Genomic DNA, 26,251 nt, shown 5'->3' with positions numbered 1-26,251 from the left:
TTTTGTTGCACCATCGATATTGATTTGATCAAGTTATTTTGGTTTAAATCATTCTCAATTAGATTTATATAAACTCTCTAAATAATTCTATGAGAACAACACGGGAAAAGGTTCTGGTTTATAACTCTGGGATGCTTATGCCAATAAAGTTGCTTAGGAATTAAACTGGTAAGGAAATTTAGAATTAAAAAGAAAAATGTATCTAAGATATGTGAGTTTATATATATTGACTAAAGGTGCAATTTTGATCATAGGTTTAATGCAATTTACACTCTTATGATATTGAAAATGAGCAAATTATCCCTTTATAAAAAATAAAAATAATTTATCCATCTGTATTTTAAAATATGAAGCAATTTGCCTACCTGGCTAAAGAGGTAACTTGCTTTAATTTAAAAATCATAAGAAGGTAAAAATTGCAACATTTTTTAAAATATAGAGGAATAAATTACTACTTTATTTTTTATATAAAAATTATTTGTCTATTTTCTATAACAAGAATAGGTAGACTGTAATTTAGCCCTTTTGATCATACAGTCGAAATAACTCCGTGCGCAAACGAGTTTGCTCAAACTCTGATGGGAACTTGCAAAGTTGATGGGCTCAAACTGGAAAATGATCCAATGCATTTGGGCTGGACCTGCAATATAAGTTGCTGTCTATATTTCAAACATTCTCTTTCATATGAATGTAATATTTTTCCCTCTTCACTTGATACATTACCGTTTACCCAAAACACTAAACTGTTCTTCACAACATCTTTAACACTCTTTGAATAAAATTTATCTTCTCAATGCCATTTACAGTTGTTGTAGCACATCAGCACTCTAATGTCCATATCAAGAAAGTCCAGTTCCGCACAAGCTCATCAACACCTTGTTCATCGAATACGGGGTACGTTAGAAAAAGGTTCTTGTTTTCTATCAGCAACAAGCTTTCCCATTGTCGGAGTCCCAAAAACGTTCCACAGTCTTAGCGTCTCGTCACCAGCTGCAGATGCAACCGTATAGCCATCAGGGCTCTGCAAGCAATACAGACAGGAAGGGAAAATACGATAATCTGTTATCAAACAATCAAATGAATTCACAAAAACGTTAAATGATCAGTTCATTGATACCTTAGCCATGCTTAGCACTCTTGAAGTGTGACCATAAAGCTCAGCAATCTTAACCATTGACGGGTACTTCCAGAGGGTGAGCTGATGGTCGTTAAATCCATGAGCGCTCAAAAGTTCTCGTTCGTGTGTGCTCCAGAGTAACGCACAGACCTGTGAACCGGTATTAACTGAGTCCAAGCATGCCCCAGTATTGGTGTTCCAAAACTTTATGCACTGATCTCCTATGCCCCCACCAGAGGCAAGAAGGTTGCTCTGGAAAGGACACCAAGAAAGTGCTTTAACGGCAGCAGAATGGTCCGTCAAACAATGAAGCCATTGATTAGATGAGTTTGAGGAGGCCATGGAACTGCACCATATGTATAGTACATTGTCGTTCCCACCACTTGCTAATTGCCGGCCTGAGGAACACCATTTCAAGCCACAAACCTCCTCACTGTGTCCTCCATATGTGCTAATGTTGTGGGACCGTATTCTCACATCATTGTTAATAATCATACAGTCCAGTCCTCCAGTGGTCAAGATGTGATCATTCCAATCAAGTGAACTGACCCTTAAACTATGTCCTCCTCGAAGAGTCCTTAACTGTAAAGTAAAACATAATACCAATTTATTGGGAATTTCAACACAAGATTAGGTAAATGTTGAGCAAGACAGCGGTACAATGGAACGTTCAATCATCCATTTTGAAGCGAACTATGAGAAAAGCCAAGGCAAACTATATATATAACTAGTGCCTGATGTATGAGAAACTCACTGTTGCAGCTGTTCAATTTTTTACCTTACTTAGTCATGATAATTTGTAGACATTGAAAGGGAAATTATTGAAATTGAATGAAAATAAATGATTATGCACAAAGAACGAACTTGAAAGCCAAGAACATACCAACCGAGTAGCTGAGCAGTCCCATAGCTGGACATGGGAATTATTAAAGCCAACAGCAAGGTGCCTTCCATCGGGTGCCCATTTGACACTAGTCACCGGTCCAATGTCATCATCCGTCGAGAGTAGTTCAGAGATAGAACCATCAGAGGAATCCCACAGGTATACAGTATTGGCTAAGGCAATAGCAATAACATTACTACTACCCCAATCCAACAAATTCAGGTAGAAATCATCTATGATCTCAGGAGCATCCATCACCCTTTCTGGAGACTGTCAATCAACAACAAGATAACATAGTAGAATTTTAGCAAGAATCAGCAGTAACAGATCATTGAAACACAAATATGAAACTTAAAACTCACCTGAGAAATATCCCTTCTCCGCTTAACGGACTTTGTCCACTGGGGAGGTGAGAAAGACTCTTGAATATTCTTTGCTGAGGACGGCGCCTTGTTCTTGAAAGCAAGGATTCTTGTTCTGTTCATGTTCAGGATTTCTGCAAGATGCTTCCTGTAAATTTGTTTGGATGGAGAACACGGTCCGGTGTTTTCTTTTTCGACCTTGCCACCAGTGAGCATGTAATGAGCGTAATCGAAATCCATAGCGGATCGATTTGGGATGAATCTGTCCAACTGATGTTTCAGAAAAACAAAACCCTCATTAACTTCAAGCCTCTGTTCAAAACATGAAATTTATGAAATGAAGCAATCATATGGATTATATAGGCACTAAAAACATGGTACAAACATATCATATTCTACATAAATTGGAAATCCAGGTGATAATTCTTTTGCAGAGTTTCTACAAAGTCGCCAAAAGATATGAAAATCAAAATTTAAAGCACTTTGAACAGATGTATTATACTACAACAGAATCAAACAGGAAAAAAAAACTGCAATCAAGATCACACGGGGGCCAACATATCCAATTAACAGCAAATTCAGAACAACACACACACGCAGTACACAAGAACAAATCAAGAACCCTTTTGTAGAACCTGCTAGAGAAATTCCCAACAAAAGAAATCAAATCTTGAAGAACCCATTAATCAAGAAAACGAAGATAACTTCCAGAAACTAAAATTCCACAAAGAAATCACAATGAACACATGTATGTCCAGATACGAAGAAAGAAACTAGAACGCACGTTCTCACTGGAGTTTAACTTTGGAAGCATTAGGAGAAGCGAATCGATAGACTGATCGAGAGAGAAAAACAGAACTCAAATCAAACGGGTATGATGATGAACGATGAGGGATAAATTTAAATGAGCGAGGGAAAATATGAAGGCGGCTTGCGGGGAAAGGAATTCGAATGGTTTTATGCAACTCAGTTTAATAAATATTTGATGGGACATGAATTACATGTTAATTAACACATATAATTTAATAATTTATAATGAATTTGAATAAATGCTCAATATTATAATATAACATGAATTGATATTGTATTCTTGGACCCTGGAGGCGCGTCCAACTTTCCTAGTGGGTGCACCATGAAAATTGAATATGATTTTGATTGGGTTTAACACAATTTATTATTCTTTATATGAAAAAATTATTAAATTATTTTTCAGTGAATTTAGCATAGAATAATTTATCCATTCACATGATTCTGTGTAATTCATGCATTTTTCTTTTATTTTTAAATTTTTTAATTATAAAATAATATTTATAATTTTATTTAATAAATATTAAATATTATTTGAATCTAATATTTAAATTTAACTAATAGATCAATGACTTAAATTTTACTTAACTTAAATCAACTGTATAAGTTTAAAACTAATAGTATAACTAATATATTTATATATATATACAATTATAGATATATAGATATGCATATGGGGGGGGTGGAAGCTGACATAAGTGAAGGGCGAAAGGGGCTGAAGGAGGAGGAGCGGGAGGGGAAAAGGGGAAAAGATGGTGCGAGGGATGGGATCATGGGGGTGGGGGTGAGGTTTATTGTTTTATAATAGAAATAACAATTATTATAAAATATTATATATAATATTATAAAATAATTTTTTATTTTAAAAAATTAATTAAAATCGCATCCAGAAGACGTATAATTGTTCGAAAATTGTTATCGGACTCATAGAGGTAAAATTGTTCGAAAATTTGCCGCAGGACTAAAAGTAAGCAATTTTGTAAGTTACTGGATCTAAACAAAAATAGACATAGTTATCGGACTAAAATTAAAATTAGGCATACTTAGCGGACTAAAATAATATTTTTCCCAGTCGTCGTATGATTAGTTTAGATTTAATTGGATCAAGTTTGAATTAAAATTTTTCTAATTTCTATGATATAAGGAATTTTGGGACAGTTTTACCATTTATACTCCAAGATTGGTGATTGTAAAAAGGTATACAAAAGTAATGAAACTCCCTCATAACTACTACTCGTGCAAGTACTCGGTAACATAAGGTTTAAAACTCTAAATCCCTCTCAGAAGTGTCAAAAAACCTCACAAACAGTGAAACAGAAATCCGTGCAACAACCTTTGATGTCTGCTCAAGCATTCCCGGTGGCCCGCGAGTTGACAAGACCGGGATGGCTGAATCGGGGCTCTGCACAGATGTATATGGCAGCCACAGAAGCAAGAACAGAAAAAACCAGAGCAAATAGCTGGAAGTTGGCCAGCAATTCACCGTGGACTTCATGTTCTGGTGAACTACATTTAATTTGATCGTTGTCTTGGACTGTACAGCCATCTGGCATCATCGGGCCGTAGAGTGTGAATGCTGTCTGATAGAACCAGAGGCCTTGGAGCGTTACAGCAATTCCAATGCATAAATCAACTGGAAAGCTCGTTGGCACGAGGGCTCCGGCTATAGCTGACAGTATGCAGAGGCCTACGAGGAGGACAAGGATACGGTGATAGTATCCCTCCAGCCCCATGTGGCTAGTCGAGTGGAAAAGGAATAGAACGTACTCGGAAGTGAATGTTGCTGAGGCAATGAAGAACAATGCTCCTTCAGGCAACGGGAGACAGCTGATAAAGGAACAAATGAATTAGAAATATGGAGTTCAGATAATCAGATGTCGAACTAACAATTGTTTCATTGTTTGAAGCTGCTAACCAGCACAAGAGAGTTATGTTGAACGCAAAAACATGTTTGTAAGCCCACCAGAAAGCATGAAATGAAGTCAGTTCTGGGACATTAAACTTTTCCAAGCAGATGTTTTCCATGACAAAGCTGATTCCCTGAAGAGGAAGACTCACCTCGTCTTCTCAGAGAGCAGTGTAATGACTCCAAAGATGAAAAACATGAGTAGCATCCCAGAGTGCTCAAAGTTGTTCATGTGGGCAGGGTTCAAGACTCCATTAACAAAAATCCTGAGATGCGTTGCGTATAGGAACTCTACACACAGATCGATAAAGCCTCCAAGAACAATTACATAGAGCTCCAGGTACATAAGACTCCCATCAAAACCAGGAACTGGGTTCCAAATCCTGACACGGAATGAATTAGGATTCGATACATATCTAACTATCGAGCACCATACATGCCATGCTCCGATAGCAAGAAACAATGAGCCCGGAAGCACATGTCCTGGAAATGAACCCATCTTTCCCAACTATAGCTAACCGAAGATTGCTTGAATTATGCTATTTCTTCAGGGTATTTTAGCAAGTATAACGTTTCTCGGATCGATGCTCTAACTCCATATGCCTAACCGGGAGCTACTGAATGCAAGAAAACACTCCTTTCTAATATCTTACAAAACCAAGATAAAAGAATGACACTTTCTGATTACTTTTTCTCTATATTCTTGACAGCATTGGTCGTGACCAACTCCTCTTTCCTTGGCAAGTCATCAGCACCACACCTTTCCTTAGCTTCCTACTCAATCTCGCTTGCATTTCCAAAATATAAGCATTAAAATCCAACAATGACAACAACCGAAACAAAGAGATACCTTTATGATTTCCCTACTTCATTCCACCTGCCAAAGAAATTTGCAAGAAATTCTATTACTATGAGAGTTTCTTATAAAACACACATTGCTAGTCTTTTCTTCAACCATTTCTTTATCAATTAACACAGCAGAGTTCACATAAGCAAACAAAGAACATGGAAAGACTGTGAAGTCTCAAGCACCATTACTGAACAAACAAGGTCAAGAACACACCAACCATAAACACGACTTCCTTGATTGTTTTCCAGAAAACCATCCAAAATTCAACGGAGAATCATAGACCCACTCACCATCCTTCAATTCACAGCTTAGATATCTCAAAAGAACTTCAAACACAATAACCAAAACCGTGTGCATAATCTTCACAAAAAGAGAAAAAAAAAAGCTGAAATAAGAAAGATACCAACACCACAGAAATGACCAAGCAATTCTGCCTCTTCCAGCATGATTCCGGAACAAACTCCCAAAAGAAAGAAACAATTCTTTTCAAGAGTTGGATGAAGAGGGGATTAAGTTGGGGACCTGGAATTCCTGAAAAGGAAGAATGGGTTGGAAAGGACGGGCATTATAAAGACATGAACGAATGCAGAAAAGCTCTGCATATTTCTTTTCGTCTCTCTTTCTGCATCGCTCGTTCCATCGTGAAGTAGCACTGCACCAGAAACACGTGGTCGTAAGAGGTTCAGTGTCGCCGCTTTCTTCGCTGCATGGAAATGAAACGCGTGAGTGGTTTCCAATTCTCGTTAAGTTGACCTATCAGAGACGATTTGGGCATGACGATTCTAACAAAAATTAATGGGCATTGCCTTTTAATTAAGAAGAGGAATTTGGCCAGTTTATATTAATTCTTTATTTCATTTGAAGATGTTCTTCAATTTGAAAATTATCATACGTACAACCAAATTTTAAATATGAATGTATTAAAAAATATAGTAAAATCTTATGGTAGCAAAATCAGGCAAAAGGACAAGTTCCCAACATTTTATCATTATTTAGCTGAACTACATTTTTATTATTATTATTATTTAATTCTATAAAGAAAAATTATTGCATTGAATTTGGAGGCAAATTCTTTGCATAGTGTTTGATTTTATTTTTGGAGTGTTTTATTTTAGTGTTTTTGGAGATAGAATGAGAAAAACAGAAATAAATAAGTATGTGTTGGAAATAAATCGTATGTTTGGATTTGTGCTTTGAGATAATGTAAAATAGTATAAAATAAGCGATTATATTTGATATTGGAACAAAAATTACTGTTCGTTATCAAATCGTGTCTATTTTATATATTTATATATATAAGTGTGTGTGTGTGTATATATAGTATTTTATTTGTGATTGAAATATAGTATATAGTATTTATGGTAAGTAATTTTCTTTGTTGAGGATTTTTTTATATTTGAAATAATAATTACAAATCATAGTGAATAATTAAATGCATTGTAGTATTGTGTCCATAATAATTTTGTCAGATTTTATATTTGGACTGAAAACATATAATATATAATTCAAATAATAAATTTGAATTAAGTATGTAGTATTGGTATATTGTCCTCAATTTTTAAATTTCTCAAATATTTCATTGAAGTAGAAAAACTTTTGAGTACAAAATATTTAAATAGTGTAAGTTGAAAAAGTTTGTAATTAATAGTTAAATGCACTATAGTAATGAGCTGAAAATACATTCGTTAGACTTTGTATTTGGAGTGATAAATTTTAATAGATAATTGAAGTTATAAAAAATACGAATTAAGTCAATATACAAAACTGCTATTGTATTTCATTGAGGTATAAATTTTTAAGTATTTTTACTAACTAGCATTGATATTAAATATTTTTAATATCAATGGTTTTATAAGTTAATAATTATTTTTTATATTTAATTATTAATTAGATTTTACATATATTATATAATATAAAAAATAATTTTAAAGAAACAAATAAAACTCATTTGCTTTGGTACGGAGTTTATTTGTTTCTATTAAATAATAATTAAATTTAATAAATACACACACTACAGTATTGTGTTGAAAATAATTTTGTTGGCCATTATATTCATGGTTGATGCATATTGCTTAAGGAGTATATCCTAAAGAAGAGTAAAAGGGCCCTGCCCCCCCCCCCCACCACCACCAACAGCCCATGAAGGGGGTGACCACCCAAAATATTGAAGGACATAGCTAAAGAATGTGGCCCAATAAGTGACAATCAACCCAAGATTCATATTTAAATGCCCCCTTGTGGCACACGTATTATACACTTGGGTTGCCAAGTGTACCTTCTAACCAATAAGGAAGATCCGTGTCAAGAGAAGTCCTTTCAAAGACTCAAACTCCTAGATAAGAGGGACTCTTTGCGGATTGAGAGTCCTCATTGGTGAAGGGTCTCCTCAATGTGGAGACTGATTAGCCTTGATAAAATTTACATAATAAGAATAGATTGCGGCTTATCCCAACAACTTCTATTCATTTCACCCTAAGATAGAGTACATGTGCAAACTCCCACTGAAGAGGGACACCTCCCTATAAATATAGATTTGATCCCCAGGTGGGGATATCTTTTAGACGGGAACTTTTGTTGTCAATTCTCATTTTGCATTTTGAAAACGATTCGGGAGTGGCGCGTGTGGCATGTCGAAGGGTATAATGGGCAGTGTTTCCCTAATGGCTGTCGTGCTACGACCTACAAATGGAGACATGGCCTTCACACACACCTGCAAGCGGCGTTCTCTTGGGCTCACAGACACAACTTGCAAGCGAGGATCAATAGATATACAAGAGCGCCGCCTCGTTGGTATGAAAACGACGGCCAGGCATCCAATATTGTCTCCAACCCGCAATGACAGCCTCCTATAATAGCAAGTGGCGATGGAGTGGAGGGGTTGCGCACACTAGACGACAATGCCGTTAACTCTGGTGGCGGTGGCCAATCGATGCGGCAGCTAGGCAATCAACGGGGTGGATGGGAGGGCTTGGTTGCCACTGAAAAAAGAAGAAGAAAAAAGGAAAACAGGTTAAAGACGTTGCCTTAACAGAAAAAAAAGTTGCCCTGTTTTTGGGATAAAAAACCAACAAAAATAAAAACACACCACCTTGTTAAGATGTGTTTTTATTGATTCCAAACATTGATTTAGTTTTGCCCATTGAAAGAATGGGTCAAAACCAAATCCAAACATAGGGTTGACTTTTTATAGCTAGTCTGAATAGTTCCATTTCTAAACTCTCTTTTGGCAATTTCGTTGTACATAAAAGTACAAGTAATTATATCAACCTCTCTTATTATTATAAAGGATTAAATGTAATTTACTTTTTCATGTAAAGAAAAATGAACAATTTAGGCAAAAAATATAGCAGTAATTTACTCTTTGTATAAAAATAAGAGCGAAATATCTCCGACACGTTTCATGAATAATACACTGCTTTTCTAATTTTATTTTTTGAACTAATGGGAGAAGAAAGAGGGAAAAAGAAGGAAGTCAAAAGAAAGGGATAATTACACTATTTTCTCTTGAAATTTGATGTAATTATACGTAAATCTATTTTGGTTCGATAAAAAAATTGAATAAAAATTGATTTGCCCTTAATTGACTTATTACTAGCTTATTGCAGGTCAAACAAATTATTTCTGATTAAACCACTCTTATAATGATAAAGATATACCTCTTCACATGCAATAACGTGTGGATGTGTATAAGAGTAATTTGATATATAAAGATTCATTTGACATGTACTAAATCAATAATAAGTCAATCGAGAGTAAATATATAATTTTATTTATTTTTTTATTAATATCAATAAATTCGATAAATTCTAACTAGTGAATGGACTTCTTTATTTAATAAAAGTAAATTTTAACAGTGTTATATATATATATATTAAATTACAAAATATTTATGAATAATTACACAAAATTTCAAAAAGAATGTAGCTATTAAAAAAAAATGTCGGAGTAGAAAGGGGGGCGAATGTGGACACGGAACGTGCGAGGCGGTTTGACATGTTGACGCAATCATTGCCATTGTGCGTGGCAACAAGCTGGATGGAGTCCGGACTCGGCGGATGCAAATCAACAACTGTGCTCCATTGAATTTGAATCCCAACTTCCAACTCAGTTGGTTATTCAACTAAAATCGTTGTTCGTTTCAGCAACTTTAAAACATAGGCAGAACAGAACCATAGAGAAAAAGAAGAGAGCGCAACCCCAGTCCAGTCCAGTCTCCAGCCCAATTTTAAAGTATTTTATTTTGGTAATCCCACAGCTATTCCCAACCTTTAAGAAAAATAAATAAATAAAGAAAATACACAATAGATATATATGTATATATAATATATAGTTTTTTTTTCTTCTCTTCCTCTGCTTTTCAAACTCTGACTGAACTTGCCGGCGTTTTCTACTGCTGTAGTGTTTTATAATTCAGCCGTCTGGAAATTCAGATCACTTTACTGTAAACTGTAAAGTTTAAATTCTCTCTCTCTCTCTCTCTCTCTATATATATATGTGTGTGTGTGTGTGTGTGTGTTTATTGGTGTGAACATTTATTTATGTATGTGGGCGTATTAATTTTGGTGGAATGGTGAATTGTGAAGATTCTGACACGAGCGTCACTAATGTAGTTCCACTCTCTCTCTCTCTCTCTCTCTCTCTCTCTCTCCCATCTCTCTTTCTCTCTCTATGCGTAAACCTGTTTATTTATTCATTATATGTTTTTTTTCCTCGTGTATGACGTGCTTGTGTGTATCTGCGAGCTTGAACTTGCAAGCGGATTTTCTATTTGCTTTGCTTTGCCTCGCTTTTTGTTAACTTTGTGAAATTTCGGCGTTTCAGGATTTTGCTGAAGCAGATCGCCGGTGTTTTGAGGAGGAATTGTGGTCAATTTTGTGTGGATGTGATTGTTTTTTCAGTTTGAAGTGTCTCGGAAGTTGAGAGTTTGGTTTCTCTGCGTTACGCGATTTACTTTTTCTTTTCTTTCTTTATTGTGAGTTTTTGAAAGATCGGAGTTCGTTTCCTTTGCTTCAACGATGACTGATCCATTGGCGGCGGCGGCGTAGGTTTTGTGAAGTTCCGGGAAGTGATGAGTTCTGAGCTTCCGGAATTTTGACAAACTTTATATGTGTTGCTTGAACTTTGAGGAGTATACAAAACCATTGTCTTGAAATTTAGAAGAAGACTTGCAGTGACTGACGGGATTTTGTGGAAAGTTTGTGCAAATTTGGGTAGCCATGTCGAATTCGAAGGTGGTCTATGAAGGCTGGATGGTCAGGTATGGGCGCAGGAAGATTGGGAGATCATTTATTCACATGCGATATTTTGTGCTCGAGTCTAGATTGCTGGCCTATTACAAGAAGAAGCCGCAAGACAATGTGGTAAATTCTAGGATTTCATTTCTATTTAGTTTTTTCACCTATTGTGTGTTGCTTATTTGTTTTATGGAGTATGAGCCTATTAGCCGTCTGCGATCAATTTAATCTTTCTCGGCCAATGGGCAACTATGTTAATGAATCAAGTACAAATTACTTCCTTTAATGCAGTTCAACCAAAAGAAAAAAAGAAATTCTACGAACTAGCTGATACGGTTTTAAGTTATACATTATGTTTTCTCTTTTTAATAGGAAAGTATGCTGCAAAATAATCTTTTCTGTTGTTCCTTCTTATGTGGTAAGGTGCCGATCAAGACTCTTCTCATAGATGGAAACTGTAGGGTGGAGGACCGAGGATTGAAGACTCATCATGGACATGTGAGCTATAATTGACATTGTTATCTTTCTATTCCCTTGACGGATTATAGCTTATGTGATATTTTGACATTTGGTCGAATATTTCTGTTGAAATTGTGATTACTGTTTTATCCTTAACTTAGACTAACAAAAACTGAGAGTGATCTATTATTGTCAGAATGATCTAGTTCAACTTGTACTTACTTCAGTTATTTTAATTTATGTAAGGCTCTTATAGTTCATTTTGTTGATCGCATATTGGTGCCTTTGCTAAAAAGATATCACTAGTTCTTGATCTTCATTTTGTTTACCTCATTCATCTTTGGTGAATATTGATGGGAGATGAGATCTCAATTAAATATATAATATTTTAATGGCTTGATTAGTTACATAAGTACTCATTTAAATATATTTTGCTAGTTCATGATCTTTTTCATTTTGTTTACCTCATTCATCCTTGGTGAATATTGATAGGAGAGGGGATCTCAATTAAATGTATGATTTTATTATGATTTTTTAACTCCTTGATTAAATATATAATTAGTAGAAAGTACTCATTTATTTCCATATACGAAATTAACAACTCCAGCTTCCTTGGCTATTTGGGGAGCTTGTTATTGATCGGCATGAATGCACCAAGTTTACAGTTAAGATATTTTTCTGCTTGTGCCTATATTTTACAAGCTCTGACTTTCTGCAGATGGTTTATGTTTTGTCTGTTTACAACAAGAAAGAGAAGTACCATCGCATCACGGTGAGTTCTATTTGCATTTAGTTACATTTCCAATTCTTAGTTCTTGTTAAGATTTGTATCTGCTTGCACGTTGACAAGAGATATTCATAATATTATGTCCCATGCATGTGTTTGTGCACCACTGAAGTAATGAAACTTTGACTATACATGGCAGAAGATATCTTGATTTATGATATTCCCTCCATTAATTTGACTGTACAGGCAGAAGATATCTCATTTATGATATTCCCTCCATTAATTCTACTTTCTGCATCATCTTCATTTTCCTTAGAAGTAGTTGAGTTGAGGCTTTGTTCTTATTCACCATATTTATTGGTATCTTTATTTCTGAATTCAAACTTCCAATGCATCTCCTGTATATGTGTATATATATATGTGTTTGTGTGTTTTTATATAAAATATATACATCTGGTCTTGCTTTCTGTATTTAATGGTTTTCTAGCCATTTAGTTTGTGCAACAACACCCAAAAAGGTCTTTTTGGTATGTGAAATAGTATTTAAAGCTACTGTCAACAGAAGATCTTCTCAGCAAAAAGAATACTGATGAACATAATACAAGTAGTAAAATCTGCCAGTTGGATCAAGCACTTGGTTGTATTTTTCCATGTAATACACGAGACAGGTCATGTATTTCATAAACATCATTTGCTGAGAAATTGTATTAGGAATCCGAAATGGTTATATGTATAGAGTAAGGCTTGTAGGCTTAACCATGGTGCATTTCTTCAAAGGAGTGCCATTATATTTCCAGCTTGTTTGGTATTCAATCTTGAAATGTTAATAAGGGATGATTGTGTCCCCAAGTTTTCAAATCACAAGAAAATAAAGTTGAAAAGGACTATGGTGATTTTAACAATAGATGGGCAGCAAGTTAGACATCTAACCCTGAGCATAAGCATCAGAATTCCTTTTTGATCCATTGCGTTTTTAGGTTTCTAATCAATCTCTCTATTAAAATATTGCTGCCTGCTCTTTCAACCTATTTGACATATTGGTATTCCTTGTTCCAGATGGCAGCTTTCAACATTCAGGAGGCACTCATTTGGAAAGAAAAAATTGAATCTGTTATCGACCAGGTTTTCTTATCTTGTTGTTACACCCTAGTATTGACTATCATAACAATTTTCTGGAAATGAAATTTCCTTACTGCATGCAATTAAGTTATCTTTTGCTTGAAGTTTGTGTTTTGGTTGGCCAAATAACCAACAAGTTTTGATGACATGCAGCATCAAGAGTCACAAGCTAATGGAAACAAATACCATTCTTTTGAATACAAGTCAGGAATGGATAATGGGAGGACTGCTTCATCATCGGATCATGAGAGTCAGTAAGTGTTATTTGTCTAATATTAGTGAAGGGTTTTGCCAAAGCTGTTAGGGAAATAATAAACCTGAGGCAAAATGGGGCTTTTGTAAGCTTTTTCATGCCAAAGATACCTTTGTTCTACTAATTTTCATAGAGTAATATGCTTTTCTAGATATTGAAAAACTTTCCTGTCCTTTCTTTTTTTAGCTTAAAGCTTTAAGGAAATGGGAATAAGAATTTTATAGCAATGACTGGTGCTTATTCTGGAGTTGCATTATTTTTCAAAGGCAATGTGATCCTTGGAAGACCTTGGTATGTGGAGTTTATGTAACTTTGCTGATCTGAGAAAGAGTACCTTCTTTGATCAAACAAGGGAATAGTTTTAATAGGAGTGAAGATATTGCTTTTGTTTATGAGTCTTTCTAGTCTTTGGATAAAATGCTGAAAGTTAGCTCTTTATGGCGCTAAAGTTCTTTGTAAATGAGGATTTCTGAATTTGTAGGCCTGTGCACCAAAAGTGTCAATATTCAAGTTCTAATGTTGCTTGGTTAGAGTCTGGCTATTTATCAAGTGCTTATAAGCAACTATGATACTTGATCTAGTTTTGGTTTCCTTGATCCTTTTTCCGCTGTAGGTTTAGTGCTGCAGAAGATGAAGATGATGCTCGTCCAAATTTGGCACGCAGAACAACTATTGGAAATGGTCTTCCCTGTCCACCTTGCCTCTTGGGTTCTGTGGATATGTTGTAATCTTACTGAATTTTATAACCAACTTTTAATGTGGCAGGGCCCCCTGAAGCTGTTTTGGATTGGACAAAGGAATTAGATTCTGATTTGGCTAATCAGAATTCTAGCAATCAGGCATTTTCTAGAAAGTATTGGCGCCTTCTCCAGTGCCAAAATGGTCAGTCCATGTTCCTAATTTATGTTAATTTTTTATGGATAGGGTGGAGGATGAAATCCTGTGAACCTTTAGTGGTTGGCCTTGTGATAATATCTATATCTTGCATAATTGAAGAGCATTACATTTGGTGTTTTTAGTCTATAGGTGGTTTCCTTCTCCCTATTTTCTCTGTCTTTGTTTCCAAGTTCAAGATTTCCCTCATTTCTCTATCCAACTTATATATATCTGTACCCTTTCCTCACTAATTTCCACCTGCCTTCAATACTTACTTTGGTCTACCCAATTTTGAGAAAATATGTTAATAAGAATTTCAAATAAATAAAACAACTAATTTATTACACACACACCTTCGTGCCGCACTCATTGGCTTGGATATTATTTATTTTCTTTATTGGAATTCTTTTAAAACATGGCATTATCTTGATTTCTCATTTTCTTTATATTGATTTTCAGGGCTTCGGATTTTTGAGGAGCTTCTTGAAGTGGATTTTCTTGTAAGTTCATATAATATTTTCTCTGTACAGCTTAGCACTAGATATCTTAAAGTGTATTCCTCATTTAGTTGATACAAGATATCTTAACGTGTATTCCTCATATAGTCTTTATTTATGTAGCCGAAGAGCTGTAGCAGAGCAATGAAAGCTGTTGGGGTAGTGGAGGCTTCCTGTGAAGAAATATTTGAACTAGTAATGAGCATGGATGCAACAAGATGCGAGTAGGTTACGATATATCAATAATTAACGTTTACTTTTGAAAATTCCCAATCTTTTTTGTTCATTTTCTTTTATATGTTGAAAGTGATCCATGATAGGCAATATTTTCAAAAAACTTATTTTCCATTATCTAGTTTTTATACCTATGTCTTCTTCAAGGAGATTCCTGATAATGAAAAACCTTTATTGCTTTTCTTAGTCTGAATACTTCATTGGCTTGATTAAAGATTTTTATCCTTTTCTTTTCAGTTAGTATTTTTGAATACTTTCTTAGGCTGCAGCAGCAAATATACATGATGACACAATTCATGTTTGTGATAGAGTGTACAGAATAGAACCAAAATCTCTGTTTTTCACTTCTAACAAATGTCTATGATGTCTATAGATGGGATTGCAGTTTCCAATATGGTAGCTTAGTTGAAGAAGTGGATGGCCATACAGCTATACTGTACCACAGGCTTCAGTTAGACTGGTTTCCGACGTAATGTATCCTCATCATAATTTTCTTTTCTAATTTGTTTTAATATTTGAATTTCTCCATGCTATGTTCTCAGTGATACCAAATTTGGTGTTTCAATCATTATTAGAATAAGGGCTTACTGTAGATTGTAGACTAAGCTGTTTCTGGATGGATATTGTACTTGAGTATGATCATTTGATCAATTCATGTTAGTGTTATCTGGTTTCCTCTGTGCCACTCAAATTATTGTTACTTCAATGTTAAAGCGTAATGGGGTGCAAGCTATTCATTTGCTTGAGGTGTAAGTAGAGGATCACCACTGGATATGGAGTCTCTACTTTACGTGACCATATATATGATATTGTTTTGCAAATAGGATTGATCAATCTCTTCATTTCTTGTGTATTTAAAACTGTTGTGCTGGTTTTCTGGTGGTGAAATGGTCTGATTTCTATTGAAAGATGTAACTTCTGTCACCGAAATAGTTGCATGTATATTTTAAATACATTCATATACTTGGATGTTATAGATATATTTTGTGTCATTAGGAGTCATTTATTTGATTGCAAACTATTACAGGTTTGTATGGCCTCGTGACCTCTGCTATGTACGCTATTGGCGTCGAAATGATGATGGGAGTTATGGTAAAAGTTGAATGTCTTTCCTTCTGATGATGTGCTGTGCATTTTAGTTGTTTGCAGCGTACAACTCTCACCTTTTTACATTTGTTACTGGTGCAGTTGTGTTATTTCGTTCTAGGGAGCATGAAAATTGTGGTCCGCAACCTGGATATGTGCGAGCTCATATTGAAAGTAAATTCAACTGAGCTTTAATGCTATATTAAGTAAAAGTCCCTGTAATTTTTTTTCCCAAAATCTGTTGTCTAGAAGAATAATTTCTTTATATTCTTTGCTATATATTCTAGCCATGCTAAAAGCTCGCCTTTCATCTTTAGGTGGAGGATTCAATATTTCACCACTGAAACCTCATAATGGGAGGCCTAGAACACAAGTCCAGCATCTTATGCAGATTGATCTAAAAGGATGGGGAGTGGGTTATATTTCATCATTTCAGCAATACTGTCTTCTTCAGATGCTGAATAGTGTTGCAGGTGAGATTGTATGGTTTGATTTATACTTCTTGATAAATTAGTCTCATGTGAATTTATGGATTCATTTGTATGGTGATATTTGGATATTGAAATAATGACATGGTTTTCCCTATCGCATCCATTCTCGAATTTTCATTTTTTTGTTGTTCATTTTACTAAATAGTCCCTGGTGTTAGTAGGTAAACATAATCTGTTTGCTTTTACTGATGGATTTTTGATAGATTCTTTGGTCTAATAGTCCAAGACAAAAGCTAAATTTGAAATTGTCACCTTTCTTGCTCTCAGTAGAATGACATTGTAGGTGGAAAATGGTAATTTCAGAAACCAACTTGGGACTTAGAGTCGGAATTATCCTTACTGGTATTATGGATAATGTTCTACTGAATCACAATCCTGCATGAGTTTGGTTTTATCTCCGGAGTTAGTACATGCTTTCAGTTTTTCTACTGTTACAGGATTGCGGGAATACTTTTCTCAAACTGATGAAAGGACCGCGGCTCCCAGAATCCCTGTTATGGTCAATATGACGTCAGTATCCGGTTCTTCAAAGAGGAGTCACAAACTCCAGTCAGCTTCCGTTCATCATCGGACTCCTTCACTTGATCAAATACATGCTGAAAACAGAAATGCGGTGTTGATGGATGAATACTCTGATGAAGATGAAGATTTTCAGGGCGCTGATCAAGAGGTCTATGTTGTCCTTATGCTCTGTAATATCTTTAAGGTTTATACTTATGTTTACATCTATCTTTCCTCTTATCATTTCATATGAACATTACAGGCTTTGCCATCTGCCATTGAGGTTGAAGACAAAAGAACTGGTAGATATTGAATTTAATGATTTGTTGCAAATTGTTCTCTAATTTTTGAACTTATACAAAATGCAATTTACATTGGAATGCTCTTTCTACATTGAAGCCTATGAAGAAGAAAATAAAGACCAAATAGATTTCTCCATTTTCTCCGGCAACCTTCGCCGTGATGCTCATGACAAGGCTCGTGACTGTTGGACATTATCTGATGGAAACAACTTCAGAGTTCGTAGCAAGCGTTTCTGTTATGATAAATCAAAGGTAATTGTTCCTGGCATAGTACAGATACATTCGGAGTGTATTTTTGGCAATCTAGATTTGATTGACTAATCTTACAGAATTTCTGCAACATATGTTTGGAAGATTCCTGCAGGTAAACATCTTATGGATCTTGTTGCTGTAGACTGGTTCAAAGATACTAAAAGAATGGATCATGTTGCCAGACGCCGTGGGTGTGCTGCCCAAGTAAGTTTTCTATGGTTGGCTGCATTGCTTTCTGTTAATCTCTCCTTTCTCATCATATAAATAGACATTTGCATTTTCGTTACTTCTTTCAAGTGTTTCATAGTAACTCTGGATTATTACAAATGACAACTTTTTGTGTTTTCCTTTTAGGTTGCATCAGATAGAGGACACTTCTCTATTGTTTTTAATCTGCAAGTGAGTTGATTATGCGGCTGATTTCCGATCTAATATTTTATCTGGTGGCCCAAACATAATAAATATTCACTCTTCTAGGTACCTGGATCGACGCACTACAGTATGGTGTTTTATTTTGTGTCTAAGGAATTAGTACCAGGTTCTCTCTTGCAGCGGTTTGTCGACGGGGATGACGAGTTCCGTAATAGTAGACTGAAGCTTATTCCATCAGTACCCAAGGTATCTTTCTTCTTTTCCCCTTTCCTAAGAGAACATTGGTGCCCTTCCACAAGGAGCTAGTAACGCCTGTTGACAAACAAATGTTCAAGAATCATTTCGTTTGATGTTCAGAGTTAATACTTTTGTCATTAGTGATTAAGACTTCTTACAATAATTACCGTGTGATCTATCTGTACAAGGGGATTTTCAAGTAAACCTGAATACACACTTCTTATACAATGACACTGTTAGATATGTGTTGAGCAGGCTGTTGTGTAAAAAATTTATGTGCTCGACTTTTTTTCAGTTTTTCTATTTGTTCTTTATGCTGTATGTGACCTTGGAGCATGAAATGGAGAAGGAAAAGGAAATACCAGAAATTGAAGCAGGAATTACTACCACAAAGAAGTGAGGAAAACATACTCAGTGTTGCTTCACTACAGTGATCTATGTTAAAGGTTGAAACAGATTGCTTGAGCTGCTGATTTTTGTTGCTTCTTCGGCTTGGTTCTAGCATCTTGACTCATTGTTGAGAAATCATTTAGGGATCAAGAATAGCCTACTCAAATTTTCATTTTGGAACCAATATGAAATAGCCTATTTAATAGTACATGCTGTAATGGTTTTCCTGATACCGGATGCAAATATATTACAACAAGAAATGGGGAAGAGTAGAAGAAACAGAAAGCATGGATCCTCTTTCTCGGTTCTTTCTTTCTGTAAGCAGAGGGGGAAGGTTGTTTATGTGCACTGAATCTTAACGGAAGTCCCTGCATATCCATTAGCAACTTTTGAAAAAAATAATTTTCTCATCATATTTGTCTGCTGTCATTTTATTTATGCTTTGTGGTATTACTTGGTGGATTCATTTATCAAATATAAGTTAGCCTTGCTCTATGTGTATATATTCTTGTTTGCAATGTTATTCGTTTTTTTCAGGCAGGCTTGGAGATGGCTTGCATGACGTGCTCCTTTATACATCATGCATGTGGACCATTTAGATTTGTACCGTGGGGACTTAGATGGTCATCTTTAGGAAGTACCATTTTTCAAGTATTTTGGAGGAACGTTTGTGCCAATTGGTTGCCTTGCTGAGACTGGTTCCTGTTGCTTTGTAACTTCATCCAGTTTCACATTTGACTTTTTATTACTCTGATGAATCATGTAGGGCTCTTGGATTGTACGTCAAAGTGTTGGCAGCACACCTTGTTTACTGGGGAAGGCAGTTGATTGCAACTATATCCGTGGTCCAAAGTATCTGGAAGTAGGGGATTTTTCGTGTTCTTTTAACATATACGTAAATAGGCAATAGAGCAAGAGTCAGGTTCACTGAGATCAAACCTCCGTTTTTTGTTTCTTATTTTTCTGCAGGTTGATGTCGATATTGGTTCTTCCACTGTGGCAAATGGAGTCCTGGGGCTTGTAATTGGCGTTATCACAACACTTGTGGTTGACATGGCCTTTCTTGTACAGGTAATCGAAACTCAACTTGATCTCCCATGTATCTGCTTAGTATAAAATCTCATGATATTTACTTCTGAGTGAGAAAGTTTTCTTTTCTGTCTATTTATTTCTATAACATATACGTCAAGGTGGAAGAAAATTCTGCGAAGAGAACAAGTACCTAGAATATCTTGGCGATGTAATAATCTATAAGTTATATGTGATGTCGGTTGGCGTGCTTGCTTGAGCCTAGTGAAAGGATCTTGGAAATCCTAGTTAGCCTCATAGGCATTAGGATCATTAGTTATTCTGGATGTTATGTGCTTATCTAATTTCTTACACTTAAAAAAACTAGAGTTACTTGAAAAGAACTAAGAAAAGCCCTTCATTTGTTCCCATTATGCCATATGCATAATTGTGAAACAGGAATCTTATAGTTGCAAATACTAACTAAAAAAAAGACTGGTCAATTTGATAAAAGTTTTAGATGGGAAAAAATTGGTCTGATCATGCCTTTTATTAAATGGTGTAAATTGCTCCACTGCTCAGGCGAACACCACCGACGAGTTGCCAGAGCGGCTGATTGGTGCTGTTAGGGTTTCTCATATAGAGTTGTCATCTGCTATTGTGCCGGTGCTGGAAGCAGATCCTTCAGACTCACTCAGAACATAACGAACTGGGTATCAATTATACAGGCAGTATAGTAATATGATCAAATACATGTGATACATTCATTAATACCTTCTACTTTCTACAATGTAGAGATATAATTTCTCAAGATAATTGAGTTCAATGTAGCAAAAGGCTGGTGTTAGTTTTACTTCAGGGAATATTAATGCATTATTCACAAGTGTAATTCCCTTCATATGCCTGCTGTACTTCTACTATCATTCCACACTCTCGTTGTTTGAACTTGGACAATTGACATTTGCCCGTCTCCCTGTTCTCCTTTCTTGAATTGTATGCGTACTGCAATGCAGGACATCTCTTAAAAATTTAAGACAATAACTCACTGTGTCTATAAGTGTATTACTCCATGTTTCTCATAATGTTTTTACTAAGTGTGCATTGTTTGTTGAAAACTGGAATGCCTACTTGCTCATAATCTCAATCAATATCTTAAAGAAGTCATGGAAGTTGATCGGTCAAGCTCTTAACTTGATTGTCTGATTAGCCCCTACATTCCTCTCATTATGTCACTCTTCTAAGATAAAAATAGCTCTAAATCCATCATACTCTTCATTATCTTTTGGAAAACATTCTTCAGTCTCTTTGACATGAAAAACCCATTTAAGCATTTTAGACTTGAATAAATTACATAACAAGTATAATACACTTGTCATGTTTATAGAAAATAACAAGTTTATTGTACTCATTATATGATTGATTTGATTTGGTCAAAATCGATTTGGGAAGAATTTTTCTTTAGATAAATGATATTCCAGCAACACCATTGTGCATAAGTAGTGTCGGATTTTATTAGTGCAGATATTCAGATACACATGAACGAGGCATAAACGAATCATAGATTCATTACATTAGACATAATGTTTGAGGAACTCCTCCACAGTAGTATACTTGACTTGCGGATAGAGTGTGGATGCTTCTTCTCCATCCTCTCCTATTTCGAAATTCGTCAGGCATCCCTCATACAGCACATCATGGTAGTGGCACAACCCAACTTGCTGTGCATAATCAAGACCTAGCAACAAACAAACGAACAAACAGATATTCAAACCAAAACAATTAACAGCAGTTGGTTACGGTAAGCACTCCAATCATTGAATTTGCATGGGAATTACTTTTCATGGAAGCCAAGAAATCTTGCTTGGAGATGGTAGTTTTGTGGAGCTCCTTCCCAATCAGCTTCTCCCATATCTGGACAACTTGTCTTTGTGAAAGAATGTTTAGGGGAGGCCTAATGTATAATGTTTTGTTGAGTGTTCTTGGATCATCTATGGTCTTGATGGTGTAGGTGGCTATATCATCCTCAGCTACATATATTGCTGCCAATCTCAACAAACATGGTCATACAATTATATATCTAATGTTCATGATCGACACTTTGTTTTTCTTTTTCTCTTTTTTCCAAAAAAAAAAAAATGAATGAAAAGTCACAAGTCTTGATAAGAGATTTTTTAAGGAAAAAAAAAGTCTTGATAAGAGATTTGAGATAATTATTTTAATATCAAAATTCTAAAAAAATATATAAAATTTTTAAATTTTGTAATTTCAAATTGAATTAATTATAATTTCAATACAAAATTACTATAATAAATTCATATTTCAAATTAAATATTTATATGACTAAATATTAATTTTTTATAAAATTATATTTTTATTAATTAATTTAAATAATTATTTAGTTTAAATATATTTTAATAAAATTTATTTTAATAAAATTTATTATTTAGTTTAAATTTTTTTAATTTCTTTTAACCAAATTAAATAAGAATAAATTAATCAAAATTAAATTATTTAACTGGACGCCCCTGCTGAGGGGAGGACGACGACGTCCCGCGCGCCTCGCCTCTCTCGCCTCTGGGCAACAGCGTACCGCAGCGGAGCGGAGGGCGAAGCCGTTGTGCTCCACCTTTGGGCAACTGACGTCGCCCCTTATCTGTTGGGGGGTGGGGAGAAGGGTAGGTGACGGCGGGACGGGAGCAAGGTTCTAGAAGTACGGGAGGAGGATAGGATCAGCGGGGAAGGGTCTGGGGGTGGGGGGGAGGGGGGAGGGAGTGGGTTTCTTTTTGAAAAAAATAATTATTTTAGTCTTATAAAGTATAATATAATTCAAAATTATGTTCAACGTATTTTTCACCTCATCTCAATTGCCACATAAACTTAAAAGTCATCAAGATATATTCAATTAGCACGACACATAATATTTCAGGCATAAAAAGAAAAATCATCCAGTGAAAAACCTTTTTTAATCAATTTTTTAAGTTACTGGATTTTAAAAAAATGAGCATAATAATCGGACAAAAGTTAATATTAGGCATACTTAACATACTAAAATATAATTTTCCCAATATGTATTCCCAAGGTTTGTTGAGGAAAATTCTAGCTATATGTAGTTACGATTTACAAATAGTTATGTGATTTGATCGATACGAATATACTAAATTATTAATTAGATAAATTTCAACAACGAGCTTCCTTTAGGTTGGACATAATTACAAATACTCACTCGTTATTTAAAAAAATATTAAAACTCCTCTAATCCCGATGGTTGTCTAATATGATTAACTCAATCCGTTAGTTCTGCTTAGGTTTTTATTTACTTTTTGTGGTGAACTATCCGAAGAGCGCTTATGGACTATGACTTGTAATTTTATTTATTTTTTAAAAAAAAATTTGAGATTTTTTTTGTGGATTGAGTGGATAAATTTTCTATATACCCCATCTATTTTTTTAATATATAATTCTTTAAAAAATATACAATAAAGATAAAATTGACAATTCCAAACATTTATTAAAAAATTATATAATTTATTAAATATAAAAAAATATTTATAATTTTTTTAGTAAAAGAAATATTCGTAATTATGTTAAATTTTAAAAAAAACCTGTGCTAATTTATCCTTAATAATTTGAATAAAAATTTTGGGTAGTGGTTGATACTACTTACCTTTTGTGTTGCCATCTCCATGTATGAGCACGGAGTCTGTCGGAGGAATGATTTTACCAAACTGACAAAGCCCCCCCACAAAATACCCAGCGAAACAGTTGGCAGAGACATAGGTGAATGGAATTCCAGCTTCCTCAATGGCTTTTCTCACCACCATTTTGTCCTCGAACGTCACCTTTCCTGGTTCCGTCGCCTTTGCAGCTCTCGCAGGATCCGTCCCAAACTCCGACGGCAAAAATCGCTACGGACACATCATAATTGACAACAACATTAACCAGCTACCAATTCAAATTATAACGTTGTCACATGTGAGTTTGAAATTCTTGTTAAGACGTTTGATAGGACTAAACATATATATGATTCTAATTAACTCGTATGATTTCTCTTCAAAATTTATTAGGGTTTTGATTCTTGACAGATCATTCCCACGATGTAGTGACTCTATTAGTTCGTTAAAATGATCGCAATCCTACTTGACGGGACTGTAGATTGATGCATGTGTCATGTGTGTATAACTTACCTTAACATTTGCAGCCTCTTTGATGGCCTGAACAAGGCTGAGCTGAAGCAGAATGCCATAGCTACGCATATGGACGCCAGAGATGGCGCAGATGACGACGTCGACGAGCTTAACAGCCTGGACAAGGCTTGCATAGTCAGTAAAAGAACCGGGCACGAGGTGCGCTCCAAGCATTTTGAATGACACCAACATCTCCACTTTCTCAATGTCCAAACCAACCTCAGGCCGACTCAGAACGTATGTCTGGTGCCCTTCAGCCAAACTTGCCTTCACCAGCCTCTTCCCCAGGTAACCTGTTCCCCCTATGATCAGCACTTTGCTCTTTCCCATCTCTCTCTCTCTCTCACACACACACAATATATATATATATATATATGTGTGTGTGTGTGTGTGTGTTTGATTCTTGAATTATGTAAAATGTGTGAAAGTAGGGAATGATACAACAAAAATACCTAATCTGGCGTTGTGTGCGTTCAAGATTTTTAATAATTTTGTTTCTTTTTTTACCCTTTTTCAAGGGTTTACGCCCCGAATGACATAGAAGTAAAAGTTTGGGTGGGTCGAAAAATCATATTTGTATGTTAGATTCATATAACCACATTATTGCGTAAAATTAAAATAATTAGGGGGGGAAATATTAAAACAATTAATATTCATATATAATTTTGAAAAAAATTTACAAACTTTTTGGGCTGATATATATATATATAATAATTTTTTTTATAGAACCTGAATATTCTTGATCGAGTCGATGCATTATTTAATTTATTGAGATATTAATGTAATTATATATGAAAGAATTAATATTTAGCATGGATTTAAATTTTAAGAATTTGAAATACATAATAATATCAAATTAAGTGAACATGTTAAAAGAATTAATATTTAGCATGGATTTAAATTTTCAAAACTTGTTGTATCTTATATTCCAATAAATATATTCAAATTTGAGCAAGGATATTTCAATCCCTTTACATCTTATCTACTAAAAATAAGTTTGAAATTTTTTTGAAACTTAATAATACAATATGCTCAGGGGTACTTAGAATGCCATTTTAACTTTTTCAAATTGAATTGTCGTTGACTATTTCATAAAATAAATTCTTAAATTATCATCTTAAAACCAAAATCAAAAGTGCGACTTTTGGACCTTTAAATTGAGAGAGGCTGAAAATTCTAATCAACTTAAAAATTTAAATTGGTTTGTTATCTTAAATTTGTATAAAGTCCAAACTTAAGTTTGACAAAAATAGACTTTTCAACGTGGACCTTTAAACTTTGATAACCTATGAATTTTGGACTTGTATAATTTAGATTTAATAATATATTTAATTGTGAGTGTTTTTGACTAATTTTTTTAATTTTTAAATAAAAATAGAATTAATAAGTGTAGTGCTATTTGATTCTAAATTTAGAATCATAATTTGACAGATAAATCATAAAGAATAGTTCGATTTGAGTGGTATGCTTTTAAAATTTTCTTGATCGATCCTAGTATAAATAGATATGGAGGGGCATTCTTTTTTTTTTTTTATTTTAAATAAGAGTACTGAATTATTATTAATTGAAATAAATTGATTATAATCATTCTTTTCGTATATCAATATATAACAAAAATCATACAACAAACATATTTTGATCAATAATATCAAATACAATAAATATAACACAACACCTACTATTCAATAGAAATAGCATTTCAAGCATAAATTGAATTTCAAACTTATAATTTTTAAAATTATGGAGCTTCAATCACGCGGACTGAACTAGATGTCATCGACGGAAGAGAGCATATTTGTGGCTGTACCTAATTTTACCCCCCACCAAACTCCACATGGTAACAATTGTGGCCTGGCAATTTTGTTGCTTCTCTTGAAATTAAAGATTCAATAGTGTACGGACTCTCAGACGTGTCGTGTTTCCATGTCAAATCACAAGTTTTAGTTCAACAACATTGAGACTTTCTAATGTCCAGTGGTTGGACGATGATGTCCTTCTCAATTGTGTGTTCTAGATGTTAACAGTAAGCAAAAACAACAGATGAGGATTTTGCTATGATTTACGTCCACAAAATAAATATTCAAAAGGGATAATAAATTATATT

General features: G+C 34.7%; 4 protein-coding genes across 6 annotated transcripts; 1 reads left to right on the top strand and 3 right to left on the bottom strand.

Moving 5' to 3' along the window:
• Nucleotides 538-3,286, bottom strand: LOC105172739 (cell division cycle 20.1, cofactor of APC complex-like). Its single transcript, XM_011094300.2, has 5 exons — nt 3,147-3,286; nt 2,363-2,632; nt 2,001-2,270; nt 1,118-1,699; nt 538-1,021 (listed from the first exon to the last, which is right to left on the bottom strand). The coding sequence occupies exons 1-5, from the start codon at nt 3,174-3,176 to the stop codon at nt 881-883; spliced, it is 1,293 nt and encodes a 430-aa protein (XP_011092602.1). The 5' UTR covers nt 3,177-3,286; the 3' UTR covers nt 538-880.
• LOC105172738 (transmembrane protein 45A) lies at nt 4,326-6,613 on the bottom strand. Its single transcript, XM_011094299.2, has 3 exons — nt 6,329-6,613; nt 5,228-5,952; nt 4,326-4,996 (listed from the first exon to the last, which is right to left on the bottom strand). Exons 2-3 carry the CDS (start codon nt 5,572-5,574, stop codon nt 4,516-4,518), a joined length of 828 nt encoding a protein of 275 aa, XP_011092601.1. The 5' UTR covers nt 5,575-5,952; nt 6,329-6,613; the 3' UTR covers nt 4,326-4,515.
• LOC105172737 (protein ENHANCED DISEASE RESISTANCE 2) lies at nt 10,217-20,921 on the top strand. 3 transcript variants are annotated; one of them, XM_011094298.2, is made up of 23 exons: nt 10,217-10,373; nt 10,747-11,285; nt 11,583-11,657; nt 12,337-12,390; nt 13,402-13,467; nt 13,618-13,718; nt 14,331-14,398; nt 14,483-14,599; nt 15,053-15,093; nt 15,214-15,314; nt 15,698-15,793; nt 16,352-16,416; nt 16,513-16,584; nt 16,728-16,883; nt 17,339-17,571; nt 17,665-17,704; nt 17,802-17,956; nt 18,059-18,160; nt 18,311-18,355; nt 18,434-18,574; nt 19,722-19,817; nt 19,925-20,026; nt 20,546-20,921. In XM_011094298.2, exons 2-23 carry the CDS (start codon nt 11,142-11,144, stop codon nt 20,666-20,668), a joined length of 2,193 nt encoding a protein of 730 aa, XP_011092600.1. In that variant the 5' UTR covers nt 10,217-10,373; nt 10,747-11,141; the 3' UTR covers nt 20,669-20,921. The 3 variants fall into 3 exon arrangements, with proteins under 3 accessions (XP_011092600.1, XP_011092599.1, XP_020552955.1); XM_011094297.2 differs by lacking the exon at nt 10,217-10,373 and adding an exon at nt 10,380-10,531; XM_020697296.1 differs by lacking the exons at nt 10,217-10,373; nt 19,722-19,817; nt 19,925-20,026; nt 20,546-20,921 and adding exons at nt 10,380-10,531; nt 19,493-19,715.
• On the bottom strand, nt 21,453-24,609 carry LOC105172736 (bifunctional pinoresinol-lariciresinol reductase). The gene is made up of 4 exons (XM_011094295.2): nt 24,148-24,609; nt 23,628-23,868; nt 21,799-22,002; nt 21,453-21,698 (listed from the first exon to the last, which is right to left on the bottom strand). Exons 1-4 carry the CDS (start codon nt 24,475-24,477, stop codon nt 21,535-21,537), a joined length of 939 nt encoding a protein of 312 aa, XP_011092597.1. The 5' UTR covers nt 24,478-24,609; the 3' UTR covers nt 21,453-21,534.

The sequence above is a fragment of the Sesamum indicum genome, linkage group LG10, assembly GCF_000512975.1.
Source record: "Sesamum indicum cultivar Zhongzhi No. 13 linkage group LG10, S_indicum_v1.0, whole genome shotgun sequence".
NCBI classification, from domain to species: domain Eukaryota; kingdom Viridiplantae; phylum Streptophyta; class Magnoliopsida; order Lamiales; family Pedaliaceae; genus Sesamum; species Sesamum indicum.
The sequence above is the reverse complement of the archived record's forward strand: the minus strand, read 5'-3'. Positions and strand labels throughout refer to the sequence as shown.